The sequence below is a fragment of the Nycticebus coucang genome, chromosome 4, assembly GCF_027406575.1.
Source record: "Nycticebus coucang isolate mNycCou1 chromosome 4, mNycCou1.pri, whole genome shotgun sequence".
In the NCBI taxonomy this organism is placed as follows: Eukaryota; Metazoa; Chordata; class Mammalia; order Primates; family Lorisidae; genus Nycticebus; species Nycticebus coucang.
Window position 1 is genome coordinate 123,054,066 of NC_069783.1, and position 27,057 is coordinate 123,081,122.

Below are 27,057 nucleotides of genomic sequence, written 5' to 3' on the forward strand. Positions count from 1 at the left end.
TGAGGACGAAGTTAGTACAGGTAAAGCAGAACAGGGCCTAGCACATTCTAGGCATTCAATGCACGTCATTCATACACTTACATATATACACATACCTTTGTGTATGTGTATGTGTGTATACATATATTTATATATGAGCTTTGAAGGATAAATAGGAGTTTGTCAGGTGGAAAAGGAAAAGTAGGCATCTCAGTTTAAGAATTGAAAAGCTAAAGGCCAACCAATCCAAATGCAAGAAATCACTAGCGAGTGAGCGGCAACACAGAGCAGAGTTTGAAAGAAAAGGTAGTCAGGTGTGAGGGGAGAAACCAATTTGGAGAATGTCGCCCCTGCCTCTAGCCACCTGCTCAGAGCCTATAGCAGAGTTCGCGACTCCGCCCCCACCAATCCCAGCCAATGAGGATGGCCTCCTCGGCATCCCGTTGCTAGGGAACCGCATGGGTCTCTTCCTTACAGTTAGAGGCCGCTTAGCCGCTCTGGCAGTGGGCGGTTACAGGGGCTCTTAAGAGAATGGGATCTTGGGCCCCTTCATGGGGCCCCCTTACACTTTATCACAGGAATTTTATTTTTTTCTAGTTCATATTTTATTTTGCTTGTAGAAGAGAAAGATATCCCTTCTGAAGAAGGAGAAAGCTTATAAAAGTGTGTAACTTCCAAAAAGTAAATAATTCCAAGCTTTCCTGATTCTGCCCTATCTGGACTTCCTTATCTTGTCTGTGGGAGACTCAAATGACTTGCTTTCCCCATTTTACTCCTCAAATAGAAAACCCTTTGGAGTCCGTGTTATTAGGACTTGAGAATAAGGAAGAAATTGCTGGAACTTCTCACCCCAGTGGCTGCTGAAGTAGAAGATTCTGGGGAAAAAAAAAAAAAAAACTTTTCTTGGAGACACAGGCTAAACCCTAAGGATTTTTAAGATGACCAAGGTACCAGCCATGAAGAAGCTGCTGAGTTCCCCCAATGCAGGGGCTGTCTGGTCCATTAATGCCTCAGACAGTGTAGCACAGGTAAGTCTCCTCTCTCTGCCGAAACCAGACATGTTTTTAAGAAAAAAAGTAAACGGTATTAGCTTCCAGACCAACAAGGGAGAGGTAAAGAGAGAAGAGTCGTGGCGTAATTGTCAGACACATCCCTGTTGCTATTAATGGTTGGTTTCCCTTAAAGACTGAAAACACGAACCAGAACAATGAACTGGGCCATCCTATTAGCCAGTAATTCCAGGATGATGGAATAAATAAGCAGTGACACTGTAGAACATCAGGAGAAAAATGAGCTGTAGATTTGTAGAACTTATTTTCAGAGATCCACGGGGCTCGGGGAACATTCACACCCACTGTCTTTGCAGAGAGGCTGCCCAAGTGTTGAACTGTTAGGTTTGAAGTCTGAGCTTGCTACTCACCAGGCATGTGACATTAGACAAGTTGCTTAGCGTCCTGAGACTTTAATTCCTGTGTCCATGAAATTAGAAAAGGACTATCAGTGAGGCAGTGTGAGGACTAAATGGAGTAAGATATGGAAATAGCTCTGTGTGATGCTAGTGCTTGATAATGTATTTACAGGACAGGAAACAGTGCTGATTTGAAAAAATAAAGAAAAATTGATATATACTGAGTGACTGGAGTCAAGGGTTTCTGTTTGTAAATGAGCAGAACCTGGTGGGCACAGTGTAAGTGTGCCTTTGTTATTGTATCTTCAAACTCCCATGTTGCATGGATTTCCCTAGGTAGGCAGTGGGAGAGGGGCGATGCTGGTCCACCTACAGTGGCATGCCTTGTGGTTCAGAGACATACCCCAGGAAGGAGGACCTGGGCAGTAGGGGCTTCAGGACGCAGAGTGGAGCTTAAAACTCACAGTGTTTTGCATGTGGTCCAAAATGTTCCCAAGCTGCTGTTCCCAAGGCTTAACACACTTGTTTGCACCCTCATTGCTCAGCACTCTTAATGAGGTCACTCTGTAAGGTACAGCCCCCCTGCATCACCTTTCATCTCAGATACAACTCTGAAGTGTGTCTGATCTAGAGAAGCTCCCTCTGGGACTGAACTTCCCAACATCGAACTGGGGGAAAGAAAATGAGAGAAAGAATGTGAAGGAAGACAGACATTTCAGCAGCAAGGGTGAGTATCAGAGCAGGGGCAGTGGACACAAACAGCTTGGGTTTGGATCTGCTTCTTAGCAGCCCTGTGGCCTTGGGCAACTTGCAGAACTTCTCAGTGTTGCCATCTGTAAAGTGGGGATATCATAGTACCTCCTCATGGGATCATCATGAGCATTAAATGAGTCAAGGTGTGCCAAAAGTTCCTGGCACAGTTCCTGACATGTACTAAAAACACACTGGAGTTGGGTTATATTGCCATTTCATTTCTTTAGTAAGGATTTATGGAACCTCTGTTGTGTGCTTAAATACTTGTTCTTGTAAAAAATGAGACTTACCTTCAAAAATCTCACAAGCTATAACGTGTATGTTTGAGATGGCAAGCGAAAGAGATAAGAAACAGAATTATAATGCAAGCTGATTAATGAAGCACTAGGGAAGTAGCGTGGGCTGTTGTGGGAGCAAAGAAAAGGGTCAGCTAACTGAGACTTGCGTGTATGCATGTGTGTGTGTTGAATCTGGGGAGGAGTGAAGCCACGTACCGAAGTAAATGCAATGGGGTTTTCCTCCTGACAATGTCTAGAGAGATGGAGAGAGTAGAGGAAGATACAGAGGTTGAAACAATCACTTCTTTCTTGGGAGCAGGGTAGTGGGACTCAGGGACGTTAAGGGATGGGAGAAAAGCTTCCAGGAATCTATTGGATAGTCTAAGATCTCAGGCACAAAAGCCTTATCAAATTCTTCTGCCCCCTGCCCCACTTTTTGGGAAATAATGAAGACCCCAGGGTGCCCTTGGCTCACATGCAAAAGGCCATGAAGCTAGGAATTTCAAGTTTGTAGAGCTGTAGCAAAGCATTAATTAGCACAATGTAGGCTAACTGGAGAGTGACAAGGCACAAGAATATACGTAGAGATCAGGATTGATGTCTGTGGTAAATGTAGCTACCGCAAGTGATGGTGGTGAGGGTAGTTGGCACCTCCTGTGTGTTCACGGTGATGTGCCACATTCTGAGCCAGAAAAATAGTGTGATGTTTCAGAACCTTCTACAATCCCTCAAGGTATGAACAATTACCTCCTCATGAGATAGGTGGCAGCAGTGAGGCTCAGAAAGGTACCCGGGGACACCCAGCTGGCAAGGCGCAGAGCAGGAATTTGAACTTGGATCTGTCTGGTTCCAGAGTTCAGATTTTCTCTGTCCTGCCACACTAATCAAGCCATGATCAGTGACTGTCCTGGTCAGTGCTGCAGGGCTAAAGGGAAACAAAGACGTAAGGCAGAGTCACTGGCTTCAAATAATTTCCAGGTTTGTTGGAGGAGGAAAGGGAGTGACACCTGAAAAAGAGAAAAATGAAATGCCAGACAGGCAGGTAAGTGTCCAGTGAGGAGGAATCCGGGAGTTACTGGCATCTCAGAGGAAGCGGTGTGGCCGGCCTAGGCTGTATGCTAGTATAATGGACAACTCCTAGAAAAAAACCCAAAAAAGTCCCAGAGCCCTCCTAAACTACCATCTCCCCTTCTTACAGGCACAGAGGTTGCTGTATCCTAACTAATGTTAAACTGGCACTTGCCTTGTATGGCATCTTCATGGGTGTTTTGTTTTTTTTTTTTCCAACTGAGGGAATATAAATAACATATGCAAATCCTCTGTCTGAAGGTCTTTTGTTGAAGACACCCGCTAGCTTGCCCTTATGTTGGGCTCCTTAATCTGTTCAGGGAGTCCCTTTTTCCTTTGTTTCCCAAGGAAGCACAAGAAGACTAATGGGATTAGATATGGGGGAGGGGAGAAGCAGGTTGTGTGTGGGATTACCACGCAACTATGATTTCTGCCTTGGAAAAGGCTAAAAAGGAGGGGTGCTTAGAACCCTGCCTCCATGCCCTAGAATAGAAATGCAGAAATAGCATTTGGCAAAAAGAAGGTTTAAAATACCTTTCTACAAGCTCTGTCTCTTTATTCCTGAAACTTACACCTGTCATTAAAAACTCAGAGAGAAAAGATGTATCCCTAATTTGGGCACATCCCAAAACTTCTAGAAACCATTCATATCCATTCTCTTGCACCATTAAACCATTCATATCCATTCTCTTGCACCATTAAGAAAGAAAACCTTGGACGGTGCCTGTGGCTCAGTTGGTAGGGCGCTGGCCCCATATACCGAGGGTGGCGGGTTCGAACCCGGCCCCGGCCAAACTGCAACCAAAAAATAGCCGGGCGTTGTGGTGGGCACCTGTGGTCCCAGCTGCTCAGGGGGCTGAGGCAAGAGAATCGCTTGAGCCCAGGAGTCGGAGGTTGCTGTGAGCTGTGTGAGGCCACGGCACTCTATCGAGGGCCATAAAGTGAGACTCTGTCTCTACAAAGAAAAAAAGAAAGAAAACCTTATGAATTAAACCTTCACTTGCTCTCAGTCATAAGATGTATCCCAGTTTCAGAGGTGTTTAAAATGCAGAAAGAAAAGATGTATCTTAGAATAGGTGAAATATACCTAAAAATGCTGCCCTGTATGGGGTTGATGAGTTAATAAGAGTAAAGCTCTTAGAACACAGCCTGACACAGTGTAGATACTATTAAATGTTAGCTTTCATTTCAGGAGCATTTAATCCTTTCAACAGTTTTGTGATACTGTTATTATTAACGCCTTTTTGTACCTCGGTAAACTGAGGTTTGATGAGCCCCAGGGTCTAGTTCTACACTGAAAGGTGAATCGGCAGGTGTAGGTAAAAGGAGGCATATCAGGGAGAAATCTAGGTAAGGGAAGGACCTGGACCTAAGTACCTCTATCCCCACTACCCCCATGGGTGGGCAGAGAGAGCCCAGAAGCCCAGCCCTGAGCGTGCCCAGCTATCAGTAAAGGAGAAGGGACATATCTTGGAAAGGTTTTCCCCAATAACAGAAACCTTGTTTCCCAGCACAGTGCATTTCTATTGCAAACATGAAACAATTATCTTCCCTGTTCAGATAGAACAAAGTGTGGCCTAAAGAGATAAATGGCAGGCTGGGGCAAGTTTGGCTAGATGTGAGCTCAGCGCCCAGTGATCTCGCTGGCCTCTAATCACCGAAACCACACCCCCTGCACTGAATCACTGATTACTCTGAAAATAAAATAAAATAAAATATCTAAAGACTATTTTAAATTCAATTCTGAAACGTGCCAGGCGGCTGTACCTCCGTTTTTATATCACTTGTATTGTAGCCCAGAAAAAAAGGTAATGAGTTATTTTCTCTCTCCAAGGGATTCTTCCGGCTCCATTGTTACAGCATGAGATAATTGTGTAATTCATGTTTTTTTTGTTTTGCCTTTTTTTTTTCTTTATGGTCTAGTGCTTTGTACTGGTGACACTTGCTTTAGTGAGTCTTGCTGTGTCTAACTGCAGGCCCATGTGACAGGCGGCTCCCCTCCGTGATAAATTAGGAGGAAGGAGTACGTTCATTACCTCCTGACCTGGGAAGAGAAATAGGCAGTCTTTATGCTGGACAAAATGAAGCAAGCTCTTTGTCCCACCTGCAAAGAAGCAGCTGCTCGGCGTGGGGAGGGAACGTTATAGGAGGGGCCGAAGAAATAGACCAAAGAGTCTTGTTGATGTGACAAGAAGATGTACCTTTGAAGTTAGTTAGGCAAAAATGGGTTCAAATCCCCTTTTTGATACTCTCTTGTGTAAGATTCTGGGCAATGGGTTGAATAATAATAAGGTCTACCACAATGATGTTTTAGAAGGATTAAATAAAATAATGCGTGTGAAATACTGAACACAATACCCAGTACACAGTTAATCCCCAGTAAGTGGTGACAGAGGTTATTGTCATTACTTACTCTCCTCTCCCCTCCCTATCTGGACGTGAGTGCCTCAGTGATCATTTTGAAGATGTGGTCAGCCCAGATATGAGATCTAGAGAAAACAAAGAATGAACCAGAAAGTCACAGAGTGAGGCCACGTTCCGACTTAATGGTAGAATGGAAGTGGGTCTAAAGGTATTTTTTAGGATTGGTATAGCAGTATATTTGCCTGAGGAATGAGATATCTTTCAGGAGAAAGTTCATCCTGATAGCAGATATGCTTAACTCAGTCAAAAATTTGACTTGTAAAAAGTGAGTGCCCTGAACATGGCTTGGGTCCCTTGGATTTAACTCTCGGCTCAGTCTTGTTGTTCACATTTGAATCTCCATGGAGAACCAAAAGGTAAAGAGAAAAAAATAAAAGGAAAACACTGTGAATCCATTAGAATAATTTTGGCCACAAGTAAAAGAAAAACTGAAAAGCAGTGACATAAAAAATATGAATTTATTTTTCTCATGGAAGTAGTCTGGAAATAAATGGCCTCTTGCACTGGTTCAAGAGCTCACTGATGCCAGGCTGTCGGGGCCTTTTCCCTCATAGTCACGGAATGGCTGCCCCAGCTCCAGGCATGACATCCATATTCTGACACAAAGAGGAGAAAGTAGAAAGTAAGAGCTGTGTGTGGCCTTTTGTGAGGCAAACAAACACTGTCTATGCTCTCTAGCATACATATTTCCTCATGTGTCTCATTTGTCGGCATGATGTCACCTGCCTTTTCTAGTTGAAAGAATGGCTGGGAAAAGGTTTATGTAAGTGTGGAGGCAAGAGAGGTAGTGATACCAGAGATGAGTAGTGCATAAACTAGTCAGCAGTGATTCAAACAAATGATTTCACAAAATCTCAGACCTGGGGGTCCAAAGCCACATACTGATGAGAACAAACCCCCCCCCCAAAAAAAAGACATTTCTATTCCCTACCCTACACAACAACTGTTGGCAAACCTCAAGGGCACTTACCCAGAGTGGTACCTTACAAAATCCATCAGAGGGCTGTGGGGGCCAGGAGAAGAATAGACTCCCAAAATGGGAACATTCATTCACTCATCTGATATTTACTGAGTATAAATATGTGCCCAGTGTAGTTCTAAGTGGTAGGATACACAAGTGAATAAAAATAATCACAGGGACACCACTCTAGAAACTCCAAAAGACTTACTTACAGAGGGACTAACACGGCTGGCTGCACGCCTATAATCCTAGCACTCTGGGAGGCCAAGGAATGTGGATTGCTTGAGTTTAGGAATTTAAGATCAGCCTGAACAACAACGAGAACCCATCTCTACTAAAAATAGAGAAACCAGCCAGACAAGGTGGCAGGGCCTGTGGTCCCAGCTACTCAGGAGACTGAGACAAGAGGACCTCTTGATCCTCTTGAGTTTGAGGTTGCTGTGAGCTATGATGACACCACAGAACTCTACCCATGGTGACAGAGTAATAAATAAATAACAGGAGTAACAGGAGGAGGGTTGCAGACCTGCGGCACCTGCGCCATCTTTACTTCTGCACCCCCACCTGCTTCCATTGTGTGGTGGGGCTCGAGGAAATTCTGGTTAGATAAGCCTTTGCACAACTGTGGGAAGAAACCTATTCTTGACTCCTTTCAACATCCCCCACAGCCTCCAAAGACTCAGCCATCAGCTGTTAAATTCAAAAGCTGCAAAAACTCATACAGGGTTCAGTGGCAAGTAGCACTTACATGAAATCTGACAGAAGCCAGTTAAATCTTTCTCGGACTGAATAAAAACAGCATATTTTCTTGCCGAGATCTTTCTGACAGCTAAATTCAAAATCATACTCGTCGGTAATGGGATACTTTCTGTGATGAGATGGTGGCATTTTTCCTTCTAAATTCCTGTTTTCAAACTCTGCTGAGAAAATTTCTTACAGGGTTCAATTTCGATATAATGTATTTCTGCCTAAATTGGAATTTATGCAATCAGTAGTTTTATTTAATAACTTGAAAATTAGTCGCATCTGGTGATCTTCTTGCAAGTTTTGAAGTGCCTTGAGGTTTCTGGATTTCACAAAGTGGGAAGATGATAACAGCTGGGACCGTTTCTGGGATGGGTTCAGCATTATCAGGGGGGTCATGGTGGGCTGCAACTCAGTGGCAGAAAAGATAGATAATACGCCCCCACTGCAGCCTGGTACATGGTTAGGGTGATCTTCTGAGGTGTGTGTTGAACACCTGCCATGTGACAGATGTATTGGGGTTATTAAAATGAATAGGACCTGTGGTCTTCTCCCAAAGAACCCATAGTTCTATTGTAGAGAAAATTTACTAATGTAAATAACTATGAATCAAGATGATGAATAACAAATACCAAAAAGAAAAGCAAACAATAAATATACAAGGTTGGAGGTAGAAACAGGTTCTATCCTGGGAAGAGATGTACAGTGAAGCCATCTGATCTGAATCTTGAATGTTGGCTATATAGAGGCTTGGGGTGGTCCAAGACCCTAAGCCAAGCTAGAACTCATATATTTTTTGAGACAGGGTCTTGCTCTATTGCCCAGGTTGGAGTGCAGTGGTGTCGTCAGACCTCGCTGCAGCCTCAAACTCCTGAGCTTATGCAACCCTGCCTCAGCTTCCAGAGTAGCTCGGACTACCAGCCTACAACACCACACCTGGCCAATTTTTCTAATTTTTGTACAGATGGAGTCTCACTATGTTGTCCAGCCTGGTCTCAAACTCCTAGCGTCAAGCAATCCTGCCACCCCAATCTCCCAAAGTGCTGGGATTACAGGTGTGAAGCTAGACTAGCACTCATTTTCTTTTTTTTTTAATTTAATATTTTTATTTTTTATTTTTATTGTTGGGGATTCATTGAGGGTACAATAAGCCAGGTTACACTGATTGCATTTATTAGGTAAAGTCCCTCTTGCAATCGTCTTCCCCCCAGAAGGTGTGGCACACACCAAGGCCCCACCCCTCTCCCTCCTTCCCTCTCTCTGCTTTTCCTTCCCCCCACGATGACCTTAATTGTCATTAATTGTCCTCATATCAAAATTGAGTACATAGGATTCATGCTTCTCCATTCTTGTGATGCTTTACTGAGAATAATGTCTTCCACTTCCATCCAGGTTAATACGAAGGATGTAAAGTCTCCATTTTTTTTAATAGCTGAATAGTATTCCATGGTATACATATACCACAGCTTGTTAATCCATTCCTGGGTTGGTGGGCATTTAGGCTGTTTCCACATTTTGGCGATTGTAAATTGAGCTGCAATAAACAGTCTAGTACAAGTGTCCTTATGATAAAAGGATTTTTTTCCTTCTGGGTAGATGCCCAGTAATGGGATTGCAGGATCAAATGGGAGGTCTAGCTTGAGTGCTTTGAGGTTTCTCCATACTTCCTTCCAGAAAGGTTGTACTAGTTTGTAGTCCCACCAGCAGTGTAAAAGTGTTCCCTTCTCTCCACATCCACGCCAGCATCTGCAGTTTTGAGATTTTGTGACGTGGGCCATTCTCACTGGGGTTAGATGGTATCTCAGGGTGGTTTTGATTTACATTTCTCTAATAGATAGGGATGATGAACATTTTTTCATATGTTTGTTAGCCATTCATCTGTCTTCATTAGCGAAGGTTCTAGTCATGTCTCTTGCCCATTGATATATGGGATTGTTGGCTTTTTTCATGTGGATTAATTTGAGTTCTGTATAGATCCTAGTTATCAAGCTTTTATCTGATTCAAAATATGCAAATATCCTTTCCCATTGTGTAGGTTGTCTCTTTTGCTTTGGTTGTTGTCTCCTTGGCTGTACAGAAGCTTTTCCGTTTAATGAAGTCCCATTTGTTTATTTTTGTTGTTGTTGCATAGCACTCATTTTCTAAGGAGCCGAATTAGTCTTCTAATAAGTTCTTTCTTGGTATCTTGTCTGACAAAATCATCCTCTGCAGAGCTCCAGCAGATCTTTTCATACTCTCCTTCTCCATCACAGTTACCCATTTCTACCTTAAAAGGTTGTCAAATTTAGGAGGACTTTGTCCCATGAACTCCCACTAAAGCTTTAAATAATTAGAAAGGTTTAATATGTAGCTTCTTTCCAGATTTTAAATGTCAGCAGAGTTGAGCTTCTCAAACTTGGCATTTGGAGCCGGACAGGCTGCCCTGTCCTGTGCATTGCAGGATATGGAGCAGCGGCCCTGGCCTCTACCCATTAGTTGCCAGTAGCAACCCCCCAGCAAACAAAAATGTCTCAATATTGCCAAATGTCCTCCAAGGGCAAAAAGTTTCCCCCGTTGAGAACCACTAGCAGAAAACTACTGAAGTTCTGAATACCTTTCCACAGTTGAATGTTGGTCTGATGGTGAACACTTCCCCCATCAAAACAGACGATGCCATCACATACCCAATTGTTCAGGTAGAAACCGAGCTTTCATCTCTGACCTCTCCATCTCCATCACTCCCACGTCCAGTCAACTGCCATAGGTTAGGTGGTCTCTAGACATTACCTGCTTCCCCAAGTCACTACCTGGCCCAACACTGTCTTATCTTGCCTGGACCCATTCCTTTTCAATGCAAGTATAATATATTGTCATTCCCTTGGTTAAAACATTTCAATGACTTTCCATTGTCCTTAAAATGAATATGAATATCTCTAATGAGGTTTAAAATTCTCTGCATGGTCTGGACCATGCCAGGTTCTCCAGCCTCAACTCTCATCACTTTGTCACTAGTCAAGAGCCAACTTTTTTTTCACAGTTTGTCTCTCTCTCTCTCTCACACACACACACACACACACACACACACACGCACACACAGACCTCTCTTCAGCATCAGAATGAATGTCATTTCTTTCAAAAATTTCTGTAACTGTCACATCCCAATCCAGCTCCTCAAGGGCTAGATATGTGTCAGTTTTTTTGTTGCTATAAGCTCAGTGTCCTGCAGGACCCGCCACACGGTGGATGTGCAGGTAAGACTTGGATGAGCACAGAGATCTTTCCAGGGCTCTCTTGTTTCATAGGCAGCCATCCCAAACCAACCCTGCTTTGCTTGGAACAGAAAGTGGGACATAGGAAGGGAATAGAGGGAAACGTTTGGAGCTACCTTTCAAGACCCCCCTCCATTAGCCTGATGATTATTGGTTTTCCAGCCCAAGGTATTTTCAGAAGTTCTACTGGTGGTGGAGCAGTCATATCCCTTGCCTGGAATTAGGAGGCATGGCTCCCAGCTCTCTCATTACCAAAGAGACTTTGAACAAACTGCTTAACCTCCCTGATTTCTTCATCTTTAAGTGCAGAAGTGGGGAGTATAACTTGGACATTTCTGGGCTTTCTTACTGCCACCTTACCTTAAATAGCAAAATAATGGCTATCACTTATTGAGCACCTATTGTACACCAAGTGCTTTGCATATATTATTAAAATTAGCTCTTCAATCTTGTGGGGTAGAGATGAAGAACTGGAGCTTGGAGACATTTTGCAACCTGCCCAGAGAGAGCAGATAAGCAGGTGTTGGAGTTGGGATTTGAATCCAGGACCAAATACTTCTGGAAAGTATTTGGACCATGCAGGTTCTCCAGCCTCAACTCTCATCTCTTTGTCACTACTCAAGAGCCATCCTAAGAGCTCTTAGGATGAGGCTGGCAGGTTGAAGTAAGAAGGAGCAAGTCCCTCTCTAAAAGGGCCATCTGTAGGTGCAATTTTTAAAGAACATCCAGTATTCAGAAAGTCTCTGGTGGAAAAAGGAAAGTGCCAATTTTATCTGAAGGCAATGCAAGCAAGAATGTGACCACAGACAAGGGCATTTGCATTTTCTTGAGCTTTGGCTAAAATATGCTAGCAAGTTTCTGGCAGGAAAACACAGCTAAAGACAGGGAAAGGAATGAAAAAAACCTGAATGTGGCTTAGACACGTCTTTCTAAATAATGCTCATTTCAATGAAGATTTATAAGCCATTTCTAATTAGAGTCACATGTCTAAGAAAGGCATATTTTGATCCCGGGTCAATACACTGCCAAGACACACTAGATAAAATGAAAAGGAAGACAGGCCTGGCTAATGAGGAACGAGGTTCTGAGGTGTGTGGCTGAGATGCTGATAATCATAAACAGCTTAATTGGGTTGAATAATTTGGGTAAATACCTGGTAAAAGGATTCTCTCTGAATCCAAGCCCTGACCTGCTAGAATTTTTATTTTCCACACAAAAAAATCCTGCCTTATAATTGCCTGTTTGTCTGATCTTGCTGGCAGACTTGGAGCTCTCTGAGGAAGGCAACCATGCCTTGCTCACACACCCAGAACACAGTACAGCGGCTGGCACCAAGATTTCCAATATTCTCTAGTCTCTGTTCTCAGGACCAAGGATAACTCCACTGAGTGAGGTGGCACATCCCTCAGGCAACCAGAAATTCTATTTGGATGAGGGCCACACATGATTTACAGTTGTGTTCCCAGTACACACTGGTGGTTCCATAAATATGGGTACCATCCTAACTCTTGCTGTGTGACCCAAGTTACTCTTTGTGTCTCAGTTTCTTTATTGGATTGTTGGGAGAAGAATCAATGGTAGCTCCAGGCAAATAGTAAGTCCTTGTTAAATGTTATCTTTTAATATTTCCTCTTAGGGATTGAAGCCAATGGCTCCCAAATAACAAGAATTAAACCGTTTAAATATTGATTTCCAGAGAAGACGGTTCTTATACTGATTATTTTTATGCATTCAGAAAAAGGCGGCCAAAAGGATAATGTAAAGAAAATGTTGCATTTCCAAGAGCCCTTGAAGAAAATGCCCAAAAAGGCAACTGGCACATGACTGTTGCCTGCTTTGCTGTTACTTATTAGCTGATCAAATGGCTTCTTTGATATTTTTATTTTTTTGGTTTTTGTTCAGTTATTTTCTTTTTTTATTAAATCATAACTGTGTACATTAATGCATTTATGGGGTACACTGTGCTGATTTTATATATAATTTTGAATGTTTACATCCAAATGGTTAACGTAGCCTTTACCTCACTTATTTGTTGTGTCAAGACATTTATACTCTACTCCTAATAGCTTTGTCATGTACCCTTGCATTGTGCACCATAGGTAAGGTCCCACCAATTACCCTCCCTCCTCCCAGCTTCTCCCCTCCCCTCTTTCTCCTCTTCCCGCTGTCATTCTGAACTATAGTTGTGTTTTATCATTTGTATGAAAGTGTGGGTGATTATATATTGGTTTCATAATAGTACTGAGTACATTGGATACTTTTTCTTCCATTCTTGAGATACCTTACTAAGAATAATATATTCCAGCTGCATCCATGTAAACATAAAAGATGTAAAGTCTCCATCTTTTTATGGCTGCATAATATTCCACGGTATACATATACCACAATTTGTTAATCCATTCATGGGTTGATGGGCACTTGGGCTGCTTCCGTGACTGGGAAATTATGAATTGGGGTGCAACAAATATTCTGGGGCAAATATCTTTGTTGAAAAATTGATATTTTTAGACCTTTTTAAAAAGAAGCTTCTCAAAACTCAGGAAGCAATGCTTGTTAGCAGGTACTTAAGGATTTGAGAGAACATGACCATGGCACTCACAAGAGATGGAAAAATGCTAGAAGTCAGGAACATTCTGGTCTGTGAGAACCAGAACAGGCAGCCTGGATGCCTCTTTAACCCTAACCAGTCTCCTCACCTCTCCTCTCCCTGCCCCAAACCAACAAATAATCTTCCCATGTCCTCCATGTCTGGCATTTAAATTACCCCAGTAAAAGCACAATTCTTAATGTTTCCTCCATTAACCAAACTGCAGTCAGGGCTGATTGACCTACCACCCAAGTCACGGGATCTTTCCAAGTGCTGAGTCCAATTTCTGAGGCTGCTTACCTGCTCTGTGACCTTGGGCTATCTGCTTCACCTCTCTGATGCTGAGTCCTCTCACCTGTAATTGAATCTTGTGAATATTCAAGATAATATGCCTCAAGACCGAGTCAAGAATAGTAACTGATTTGTTATATGATTTATGATTAATATTATTCTACTTTGGGGTACTAGATGTACATCTCGACCACCCCCACTTTCTGATGTGTGTAACGCTAATGTTGGCTTTTATGCTCAACAAAAGGCAGCATGGCATTGGGAGAAAAAATATCTCCTAACAAATTGTCATTCTCTCAAGGTTGTCCTGGGGATAACAAAATAAGGCATGTTTCTGTACCCTCCATGAGGCTGAAGATAATGTCAATATTTTTTAAATAAATAAGTGGTAAATTGTATAGTTATGATCATGATAATAGAAACTACTGATGTTATTGGTTATTTACTATGTGCCGTGGGCCATGTTCCGTGCTAACCCCTTATGTGAGTTATTCAGTTCTATGCACTCTACAGTGCAAAGAAATGGGCATTATTAATCCCATTTTACAGGTGAGGAAACTGAGGTTAAATGAGTTGACATGAGTCATATGGCTAGTTAGTGGACTATCCAGCATTTGAACCCAAGTTGGATAAGACTATAAAGTCCACATTCTTAACTATCTTGCTGTGTTACTCAACAAGGCAAGCCTGACCTTTTCGGGGGGTGGGTAGGTTGAGAGACAAATATGTTCTCACTCTCAGAAGAACAGAAGGGAGTAAAACCACCCACTCTGAGGAGCTATGAGAGGTAGAAAAAATACTGACTGCATCCGATAGGCTATTCACTCCTGGTTCATCCTTACTCACCAAGGTCAAAGCACAGGGCATGTTTCCTGGCTATCCTCCTCATCCCCGATGACAACTTCTACTCCAGCCTTTCCAAGAGCCCCACAAAGTCTCCCTTCTGTCTTTTGTAACATCAGTAATCAAAAATGTAACCTGTTCATTAAACGAAGCCTGGGCTCTTATCAAAACACAACTTCATTTTTGCCTATCATTTGTCTTTTTGAATATCTTCAGAGGTGGAAGCTCTTTTCCGGATGGCTCCTACATAAAAATGGTGAAGCCAGTGTCATTTCCTGCTCACCCATGGGTGGCAGCCAGTCTCACAGTCTTGTTAAGCCGCAAAATGCAGTCGTAATTCAGAAAACAAAGGTACCGATTCAAGATATTAAGCAGAAGAGTAGACTCTTTCTCCTTCCTGTTAAGGATGGCTCCGGCAGCCACGCAGGAAGGAGGTGTGTGAGGTGCCCCTTCTTTTAACCATGGAGATTCCCCTGGTCTCCTTTGCTGTCTAACTGTATTGGCTGGAAAGGAAAAAGGGGAATATGGGAAACCTCTTGGCAATGTTGTAAGATGGCTCTGGTCTCCCTGGGTCCAGCAGGTGCCTAACGCTGGCTCTTCCTCCTACAGGCACCTATGTTGGTTCTCCTAAAGTTCTATCCTACAGTGCTGTGCTTTCCACTCTCCATACATTTTCTACAAGCTGTGCTCTCCCCTCAGATCCTCATTTACCAGAGGTCCACCCCTTCCAGACTCACAATATTGCTATCTCCTAACCCTCTCGGGGAAGATGTGGACAGGATTCCAGGTTGCTGTTGCTGCCTCGGGTGTCACATCTGGCCCCAGGTTTCACACACCCTGGACTCACTGCTGAAGACACACACCACGTCCTGACTCAACAGCAGCTACTCTCTATGTCCTTAGCCTGCCTCTGTCATCTGGATTTTCCAGGAGGGTGTCAGAGACCAGCGCACCAGTCCACTAGCTGAAGGGATCTCATCTTAAGCTCTTAAACCATCGACAGTGTTCTCTCCCTCATTCATTTTGAGGGGGAGGATAAAGCATCTTCTTCCCTTTGGGGTCAGGATTCAAAGCATCACAGAAGCTGTTGTTGAAGAAATTGTTTCACTTATCTCTCTCTCCCTTTCCACTCTGTTTTTATATTCAAAAATGGGTAAGAATTGAGACATCCACTTTCTCCAGCTCCTTGGAGAGCCCTTCAAAGTGGTCTTTCTCGGTTTCATGTGGAGTCAGATCTGTGGTATCTGGGCGCTTCAGTCTACACTATGATACCTCTCGGTCTATCCTGTTATCCCACCATTGACCAAGGTTTACTTTGTGCCAGGCAACTGACAATGTCTTGAGGCTTTATGACAACTCTGTGAGTAAGGTGTTATCACTACCATTTTATAGACAAGAAAACTGAGGCTGAGTTTAAAAGTGGCTTTGTGATGTCACACTGCTATGGATAGAGAAGCCGATCCTCAAAATCAGGCCAGTTTGGCACCAAAGTCCCAACTTCTCCCTCTGCGGAAGGCCCAGAGGCCCAAATATTTGCTGGAATAGAGATGTGGTCTCATTCTTTAGGTTTTCCAAATTCAGTTCCAGACCACCCTCATGCAGCCCATAAGAGCCTCCCTTGTTGCCAAAACCTTTATGAGCTCATCAGAAGTCACAGGAGGATTCTTAGAGGAGAAGGCCACGCTGCTCACAATGTCCACATCAAATACAGCCATCTCATGGTTATGCACAAAACAAAGTGTCCCTTTTCTTCCTTTTTAAATATTAGAAGGTGGTCCTCCTGCAAACTGACTTGAAAGGAAGCCAAACCCCATTGTTTTTTGTCTGCCACAAGGGAAGATAGCCTCTTCTAGCACTTAAAGGACCTTGATTTAATCCATAGTAGGAGTCTTAAAGGCAGGGGCTGGATGTAGATCAGAGGTCACATTTCCCCCAAGCAGCCAGCTTGGCTTCAAATAATAATGTCGCTTTCCAGGAAGCTGTTTATATTTCATCAAAAGTTTAGAACCTGTGCATTAAACCAGCTCAAAAAATCTCTCTCTCTCTTTCTCTCCCTCCCCACCCCACATCATGGCACCTAATGATGATTGTTAGTGCTTTATGCGTCCCTTTAGCTTTTTAAATTATTGTAACAATTTCGTTGGTTTAAAATGTGAAAAGACACCTGTCTATGTGGACACCAAGGAAAGGCAGCCTTTCAGACCAATTGCTAACAGCCTGCTTGTTTCATTAGTGTTCTTTTGTCTACCCCAGATTTCATGGGAGGCTGTCTTAATTGTGTCTTTTGGGTAAATAGATCGTTAGATCAGACTGATAACAGAGTGGCCCACATAATGTTTTAAACCAAAAGCAGAAAAGCGTGAGGGCTTCTCCAGCTGTTAAGAGTCAGGGTTTTTTGTTTTTCTTTGTTTTTTCAGCATACATCACCATTTGCTGAAGGTTTGCCTCTGCTTTAACAAAGAAAAGGAAGGCTTTTTCTCCAGCCACAACACAGTGCGCAGGCCTTGAAGCAAATGGTCATGGGTTTGTTTTGATAACTTGGTATCAAATTACAACTCATTAATGTAGACCACAAAATGTTCTTATAGATAATTTCTTCATTTTACAAAGCCCGGTTCTCAACAAAGCATATTATTGGCTCAAAAAAAATTTAAAAAGAGTAAATTCCACAAAGGCCCAGCAGGTTCAACTCAGAAAAGATAGCGCAGTGTGGAAAGCCTGAATTTCCCTGACTGCCTCTGCTGTTGATTTGGCTGGCATCAGCAGACATTGTCTTTGTGTTCAAGTATAGGTATTAAAATTCAGGGCAAAGACACTAAGCCAAAGAATTTCTCTGTCACGTTAAGGAATCAGAGCAATCCAAACAAATGGATTCCACCAGTTAAAACCTAAGAGTTTCTCAGAACCACAGAGTCATAGAAAAACCCAGAAGAGCATCTAACCAGCTGCCTATCCAAAATGGGAGAATGTTATGTATGGTAATTAACATGCTGGCTCTGGAGCCTATCTGGCCTAGTATAAACTCTGGCTGTGCCGTTTCTCAGCTGCATGACTCTTGGGTAAATCACTTCTCACTCCAATTCTCAGTATGCTTATCTGCAAAATGGGGGTAAGTATAGTCCCTACTTTTCAGAACTCTTGTAACTTGAGTACCTAGAGTATCATGACCTCTCTGAAAGAGGGTGGCCAGAGAGGGTACAGAACTTAGATGTGATCTGATCTTCTATATTATCTTCCTGTTTGTTGATTAAAAAAATGTTTACTCTGGTTGTTCCTACATCTTTGTGATTGTGAATTGAGCTGCTGTAAACATGCAGGTACAAATGTAATAAATGGATAAATACACTGTGGTATATGTATGCCACGGAATACTATTTAGTCATAAAGAAAGAAAGACCCATCACATCTTTCATATTTACTTGGAAAGATTTGGAGAACATCCTCCTAAGCAAAGAATTATAAGAATGGAAAAGCAAGTATCCAATGCACTCAATGGCAACATAAAACTAGTAGATGAACAGCTACACTCCCACATGAGAGAAAAACACATTTAAATTCAAGGGGTCTTTGTAAGCTCTCACCTAATGGGCACAATGTAGGGGTATATGGCACACCTCCTGGATGAAGAACTCAATTGCAACTTGGACTTTACCTAACAAATGCAAACAATAACCTAATTGTATATACCCTTATATTAACCTGAAATTTAACAAAAAAAAAATGTTTACCTGGGGCCTAACACATATTCTGGGCTCGTTAAAACAAGATGGAAAAGGAAGTTCTTCCCTTCAAGTAGCTTTCTCGGAATCTCTCTCCTTCCTCCCCAACTCTATGGAGTTTCACGGCACGGCCTTCATCACACACCTGCTGGTATCACCACCAACAGTACATCCACTGGGGCAAGAACCACCATCAACAATCTTTCATTTGCTCATTCAACAACTATTCAACACCTATCATGTGCCAGCAAAAACTCATAGAAGAAACACAACGTTTGTTGAATAAATTAATACAGCATCTTCCCCAAATAGTCGACCCTTCCTCCAATAGTGGACCTTCTTGAACATCAACTTACTCTGACAATATAAATCCTACTTCAAACGTATTTTTCTTGGTATTTGAAAAAAATTTTCACTCATTTTTGACTTTAGGTTTTCTAGATAATTGCAAAATATTCTAGAGATCCATTTACTTCTAGGACATGCCCTCCCAGCCATCTTAGCTGAAATCTCTTTGAATACTTGAGGTCAGGTATTCCATAGAAATTAAGGTTTCTCACAGATGCCTCTTGCTTTGTTATTAGAACTACACATGGCTATTTATTTTGTCTTGTTTCATTCATATTCATATTCACACATTCATATTGATTTCATTTTTCCATGGTCCCTCACCCATCTAATGTCAAAGTTCTTTCTAGAGATTTGGTCATGAACTTATGTCAATCTTCTACCAAAATTTTAGACCATTTCCCTCTAAAGTCTAGAGCAAAGTGTGACCAGAATTCTCTTCCTTTCCATTACGACACCAACTCCAACACACAGATAGTGTGGTCAACTTGCCCCCAAAGTTTTCATTCTTTATTGGGTCCTGGTCCATTCTTTCCTTTATTTCTCTGTTTGTTCAGAGATTAAACTCCTGGCAATGCAAATGAGAAATATATCAGATGCTTCACTTTGGGTTTGTAACAGAGGCCTGAAGAATTGGCCTTGCACAGCTGCAATATCTTGTGTCAGGATCAATTTTGCAATGTCTGGCATTTGCCTGTGTGTTCTGAAGTTCTTTTCCCCTAGTAGATTTTTTCCAAATTACTTTGTTCTCACCCAAATGCTTTTTAAAAAATAACAATTTTATTGAAGAATAACTTACACAGAGAAAAGTACACAAACAGAAGTGCACAGTTTTATGAATTTTTACACAGTGAAAACCCTTAGCCATGCAACTCTTCACCAAAATCAAAATACAACACATCACCAGAGCTGTTATTTGACTGTTTGTCCTTTCCAAAAGTCATGTTGAAATTTAATTGACATTGTAACAGTATTTCTTAAAAAAAAGGTGGGACTTTTTTTTTTTTTACTGATACATGGCATTTGTACATATTTACAGGGTACATATTTTGTTCCACGCTCAGAATGTGAAGCAAGCCAGAGTAGCCAGGGTATCCATCACCACAAGCCTTTATCATCTTAATGTGTTGAGAACAGTTACAGTCTGGGCTATTTTAAAATGTACAATACATTGTTTTTAAGTATTGTCACCCTACTCTGCTATCAGACATTAGAAATATTTCTTCTAATTGTATGTTTGTATCTGTTAACCAACCTTTGGGCAACTCTCGCCCCACCCCATGCCACACACACACTCTTCCCAGCCTCTGGCAACTATCAATCCACTCTCTATCTCCATGAGATCAATGTTTTCAGCTCCCACGTATAACTGAGTAATGAGATTTTTGTCTTTGGTGTCTGCCTTATTTTACTTAGCCTTTAATTGCCTTTAAGAGGTAATGGGGGTGCCCTTGTGGGTGAGATTGGAGCCATTACAAAAGGTGAGTTTGGTCCTCCCCTACTCTCTATCTCACCATCCCACCTTCTGTTATGGAATTACACAGCAAGAAGGCCCTTGCCGGATGCCAGGCCCTCAGTCTGGAACTTCCCCGACTCCAGGACTACAAGCCTATGAATTTCTGTTTATTATAAATTAACCCAGTCTCAGGTATGCTGATACAGCAACACAGCACAGACTGAGACAACCAGAATGCCAAAAGCCCCTTCAAACATCCCCCCTAACATGAACTCCCTTCTCCCCCGTGCTAAACATCATCCAGACTCTCTCACCATTAATTATTTTGCCCTTTTCCTGAACTTCATATAAATGAATCATACAGTATATATTCCTTGGAATCTGGCGTCATTTGCACAACCTTATGTTTATCAAGTCTTTATGTTTTTGCATGTAATTGCTATTTACTCATTCTCATTGCTATATAGGAATCTACTATGTGAATGTATAACAATTCATCGATTTACTTGTTGAAGGACTTTTGGGTTGTGTTTTTCTGGAAGAAGGGGTGGAGCTATTATTAAAATGCTATAACTGCTTTTTAATATACGCCTTTTCATGAGTAGATGTAGATTTCCCATGGGTGGAAATGCTGGCCAGGATATGCATATATTCGCCTTTAGTAGATGCTGCCAAACGGTTGTCCATAAGGTGGTACCAACTTACACTATGCCCAGCAGTGAAGGAAAGTTCCAATTGCCCCACATTCTCAACAATCTTGGTGTTATAGGTGTTTTTACTTTCAGCTATTCTGGTGGGTGCTCCATAGTACCATATTGTGGGCATGTTTTAATTTGCATTTCTCTAATGCTCACGAGGTGGAGCAGGTTTTCATAGGCTGATTGGCATTTGGATATATTCTTTTGTGAAGCTCCAGTTCTAGTCTCTTGCTCATTTTTCCATTGTTACATACATCTAAGATCTACTTCTAGGTGTGGGGAAACTGGCAGTTTTAAACAGTGTAGATGAGAATGAAAAATCTGAATTTGAGGAGCATAAAGACTCTTTACCTAGTCATTTCACTTTTAAATGTTGATCACACAAAAATATTCCTGTAAATATATTTCTGTATGGTAATATATTTAGTACATATACAATATGCTTGAATAGATAGATAGATGCTTAACCATAGCTGCATTTCGTCAAAAATCTTTCAGTGTAAGTAACCAAAAAACCCTCACAAACTTACACAACCAAAAAAATATATAAAAAGGGATCAGAGGTTCACATTAGAGAAAACTGTAAGGGAAATGGTTTCAGGCATAGCTGGATCCAGGAGTTTAGACAAAGCCATCAAGATTTTGCCTATCTATGTTTGTTGACTTTATTTCCTTCCACAGAAGGTATAAAGAAGATTTTATTCTCAGGCAAGAATTCTCCACTGAGTGTCAAAATGGACACTAGCGGCTCCAGGATTAAATTCTTTTGGTTTAGGAATAGCAGGGGGAAAAGAAGCTTCTTGTTCCCAAAAGAACCACCCCTTAATTATGCACTAAGAACCAAGCGACCAGGCTCACTCATACCCTCATACCCAAACCACACCACTGAGGATGTAGGTGGGGAGCTCCTGAGAGGAAAAGCTGGGTGCTTTGACTAAAAAAGAGCAGCCCAAATGTTGTTGCAAGGCAAAAATGATTAGTGTGTACTCCATCAGCATTAATCACATTATTGAAACACTATGACAACCCCAAATTTCTATCAATGGTAAATCAAAGAATAAGTCATGTTCACACATACTATGGAATATTGTGCAGCTCTAAAAATGAATAAGTTCAATCCATACAAACATACAAAGATAGCCAGTGTGTATAATTCGGTGGGGGAAAAAGTGATGGATGTATGTACAGTATTCTGAGTATGACCATATGCGGTAGAACCTCTGTATTTATCACCTTCCTACGGTGGCCACCTCCTTAAGTTGATCTAATTTTTATAGACTGGACATGCACCACCTGTATGTATCTATCTATACAGAAGGTTTGGTTCCTGGCCCACTTCTGTGTGTTGACCAGTTTGTTACAGTCCCTTGGGTGGTCAATTTATAGAGGTTCTATTATAATCTATCATCCAAACTGGACAATTTTCAGAGTGAAATTGGATGCTATAATCTGTTATACTGGAACAATAGGTATAAATCATGATTGTCCTGGGCAAGCATGTATGTATGGTGGCCAGAAATATAATCCCATTTTTATTTAAATACCTATCTATATATCTATAGCTATGTCTGTATCTATCTACCTACCATCTATTTGTATGGATTCATGTTTGTTTTTATTTAAGACTCAGAAGTTGACCTAGGAAGTGTGAGAAGAGGCTGAGAGGAGATTCTTTGGGTTTTTTTTTTTTCAATTTTTTTATATGAGATGCAAATTACATGCAGTAAAATGTTTAAAATTTAAGTTATAGCTCAATTAAAATTTACATATCTACCACCTGCTAACCACCACCTTTATTGAATCAATTATAGAACATTCCGATCACCCCAGAAAATTCTCTCCTGTCTCTTTCCAATCAATGCTTCTTTCACCATAGATAAATTGTGCCCATTCTTGAACTTCAAATAAGGAAGCCATCAGGCACATTCTCTTCTGTCTCTGGCTTCTTTTGTTCACCATCATGTCTGTGTGATTTAATCAATGATGTTGCACATATCAGTAGTTCATTTTTCATTGGAAAGTAATATCCCATTGTAGGGATTTACTTCCATGTATTTCTAGTTTCTAGTCCATTCATGAAAATATGGAGTGTCTGCAGTTTGGGACTCTCGTGAGTCAAGCTCCTCAGACATACTTTTTGGGTGAACATACACACTAGATTTTCTCGGCTAGGTTGTAGACGAGGAATATGTTGAGTTTTATCAGAAACTGCCAGTGTTCCAAGGTGTCGGCCATGGATACTTGTTCCTGTTGCTTTGCATCCTCATCAAAATTTAGTCCTTTTAATTTTAACCACTTTGATGAACATGTACTGATACTTCATAGTGGTTTTAATTTGAATTTCCCTGATGAGAAACGATGTTGACTGTCTTTTCATATCACTATGGATCCTTTGGTTTCTTCTTTTGTAAATTTCTGTTCCAGTCTTCTGTCTTTTTTAAATTGACTTTTATTATTGATCTGTAGGAGTTCTTTATATATCCTACATACGAGGCCTTTGTCACATACATGCATACATATTCACTCAGTTCCTTTTGATTCCTTTAATGGTGCCTTCTGTGAACAGAAACTCCTAAATTTAACAAGGTCAATGTGCCAATTATTTTTATTATTGTTGGTGCTTTCTTTCTATATTTACTAGAAAGCCACAGGACGTAGCTGTTCATCTTGCTTTAAACCATCGATTTCCTATCAGTGTGCACATACATTTGCTCTTTGGTCTTTTTATTCTTTCCTTTGGGATAAACCTCCCGAAGCCTAAAGGCTCACGTTAGCATTAATATTTCTTGTAGTGCGAGTCTGCTGGTGGAGAGAAATTCCCTCAGCTTTTGTCTGCCTGCCAATATCCTTATTTTGCTGTCATTTTTTGAAGAACACTTGGATTGGATATAGAACTATTCAGTGGGCATGTTTTTGTTTCTTGGTGTTTGTTTGGGGTGGGGGCTGGTATTTTGTTTTAGCACTTTAAAGATGTCATTCCATTGTTTTGTGGCTTCCATAATTTCTAAAAACTCTTCACAGTCTGAAATTTTAGCTCGTCTAACCTTTTTACTTCCACAGCTTTCCAGTATCTTTGCGAATCTCTTTGTAATTTATCCTTTTTTCTTGTTGTGCAATGAAAATAATAGGTTTCTACTAAGTGCTACAATCTGCTCAGAAATTGAAATCGAGCTTTAATTTGGGGGGATTTCAAATGAGGGGACTTGCTTCCCTTCTCCCTTCTCTCCTTCATTCCTTCTTTATTTTTTACTTTTTGTTTTAAAATTTTTTAATCAACTTTTTGAGGTCTGATTCACATATAACAAAATACGCATATTTTAAGTCTATGGTTTAGTGAGATTTGACAGATGTGTGCACTGATGTAACCACCATCCCAGTCAAGACATAGAGGATTTCCATCATCCCTCCTACCGCTTTGAGGTCAGTCCTCCTACCCTCAACTCATCTATATTCTATCAGTACCGGTTAGTTTTGTCCATTTTCAAACTTCCTATAAATCAAATCACATAGTATGCACTTTTTCGTGTCTGGCATCTTTCATCCAGCTTGTTTTTGAGACTCATTCATGTTTGGGGGCATAACAGTAATTTTATCACTGAGTTGTGTTCCATTACATAAGGGTAACAGAGTGTTGCTCATTTGCCTAGTGATGGACATCTGGGTCAGTTCCAATTTTTCTTCTTTTCAAAAAGGCCAAAACACTATGAGCAATTTGCTGGTGCATCTTAGAATTGGTGCTCACACTGGTGAGAGAGTGCAGTCTCCCTCTTTGCATAAGCTGCAGCCTGGTAGGGGACTCCTGTTGGACAAGTAATTTCAAGCATGATGAGTGTTGCAGAAAGGCAAGCACAGGTTGTCACAGGAGCAAACAGCAGGAAGACCTAGTTTAGTCCAGCAATTCAGGAAAAGCTCCCCGAAGAAGCATCTGAGAGGAAAATCAAGGGGGATCCAAAGCTTGAGGCAGACTATGGGGTGGAGACAGCGGAAGGCAGAGAGAAACTAGTGCATCACTGAACATGAATGTGGTGAAGCAGACGTTTTTAATATTATTTCACTTAATCTTGACAGCACCTGTGGGAAGCGTCCCACCTTAGGAGTGTGGGGTCCAAGATCCAGGGAGATGAAACAACATGTACCAGGGACACCATTAGTGATAATAGCAAGATTCAAACCCAGTCCAGCTTCAAAACTTATGTTCCCTACTGGCCTGAAGCCAAGTGTGGTTAGACTGATTTCAGGGGAGATGGAAATAAAGGGACCCATTCAAGAAAGATCAACATGTTCCTGGCAGTAATGAACACTTAAAAAAAAAAAAAAACCTATGTATTGAATGAATAAATGTCTAAGAAAAGGGATTTCCTCATTTGGATTTAGTTCATTGCTTAGAAATAAAAAATGAAGATGCTCCTCACTGCCAAATTTATCAAATCAGATCCATTTGATCCTCACAATATCATTGTACAAATGCAGATTTGGGTTATTTGCGGGATTTTTTGCTTTGCTTTGTTTGGTTTGGGGTTTCATTGTGTCTTGTTTTCTGGTCAGAGGCAAAAGCTGAAAGAAGACAGGATCAGAGAAATAACAAGAGTTGTTTACAAACTGAAGGGCAGAGGCATCTATCTGGTAACCAGAACAAGAGCACTAGAACTGCCAATTAATGTTACATTCTCAGAAGCAGTGAGCGGAGAACACTGCCTAAACAACGAAAATGTCTCTGTGAACTTTCATATTTGGTGTTTGTCCAGGTGTAATGTGTTCCCTTTTACATGAAAATATGTGGTATTAACTGGGAGATGTGATACTAGCGTCTCTAATAGAAGACATGCAGCCAGACGCCTAAAAGCAAAAGGAGAGCAGAGACAATTGCCGGAATCATGGTCTTCTTAACAAGTGCAGGGCATTGGGGCAGAGATTACTTTGTTTAAGAGAGACTCAGGCCTCCCACCTGGAGCCCTGACGTAATAGTAATAGTAATAGTAATAGTAATAATAGTAGTAATAGTAAAGATGCAAATGTGCCCCAAAAAAGTATACATATTTTAAGAAAGAAAAAAATATTAAATATGTAATACTCACATCATGTTTGACTTCTGCAATTACAATAGATGCTCTACATGGCGTACACATTGTGGCATATCCATACAATGGAATATTATTCAACCCTAAAAATGAAATACTAATACAAGCTTCAATATGGATGAACTTTGAACATTTTATGCAGCGCAAAAGAAGCCAGTCACAAAAGGACACACATAATCCATTTATGTGAAAGTCCAGAACAGGGAAATCTATAGAAATCTATAGAAAATGCAAGTATTATTTGTGATTGCCAGGGCCTGGGAAGACTTGGGAAACAATGGGGTGATATGCGATGAGTTTCTTTTTGAGTTGATGAACATGTTCTAAAATTGACTGTGGTGATGGTTGCACCTGTCTGTGAATATACTGAAGACCATTGAACTGTACACTTTAAACTGATGAGGTGTAACATGCATGTGACTTACAAAACTGTTTAAAATAAAACTGTTCAATAAAAATGTTTAAAAAATAAAATGAGAATATGACATGATCTCTGGAGCAAGAATTTGTGGGTTCAAGCTGCAGATCTACCACTTGATAGCTGCACAACCTTGAGCTAGTGGCCCTGGCAGCACTTTCCTTGTCTAATACATAATAGCTGAGAATGGCAGAAAATGATATTAAAATGTTTAGCAATCAGTATGGCTAGGACACTGGACCAGCCATTGACCCTTTTGTTGCCGGATCGTGTGAAGATCCAGGGGTTGTCAGAGAGACTAGGATTCTCTGATGGGAACAGGTTGTAACCCTTTGCCAATCAATAAAAAAATTGCACCTTTAGGTTTCCAAGGTTAGAGTTTGCAACCAGGAGAGAAGCCAACTGAAATTCTAGGTTTGTCACTTGTGGCTTCTGAAGGTCATACCAGTGGCCTTGACTTTGGCATACATTTCCTCCTGCTCTTTCTCAGCACCATTTTGCAATGCAGAGATTTCCATGTAATTAACACAGGAGTTCACAAATGTACCCAAGTTGGGTTTCCATGGCGATCCCTGCATATAATTAACGTGGCCCAGGTTGCTCGGCTGTGATTCGGATTCAGGCCAACCTGCACTTACCATTTTATTTTTAATACCCAAATTTAATCCATGCTGATTCTCTCTCCTCCTGTGCTGGTGTTAACCTGATCACATTACGGTTCTTTCCCTCCTTTCTTTTCCTTCCTTCTTGCTTTTC

At 41.3% G+C, this 27,057-nt stretch overlaps 1 protein-coding gene across 1 annotated transcript in view; it reads left to right on the forward strand.

Annotated features, from left to right (window-relative positions):
• Nucleotides 1-506: 506 nt before the first annotated feature.
• CCDC60 (coiled-coil domain containing 60) overlaps nt 507-27,057 on the forward strand; it is a 198,370-nt gene continuing 171,819 nt past the window's right edge. Inside the window, exons 1-2 of the mRNA XM_053589374.1 lie at nt 507-996; nt 24,685-24,689. Of these exons, the coding sequence (XP_053445349.1) occupies nt 918-996; nt 24,685-24,689 (84 nt within the window). The 5' untranslated portion in view covers nt 507-917. The remainder of the gene's footprint in view (nt 997-24,684; nt 24,690-27,057) is intronic.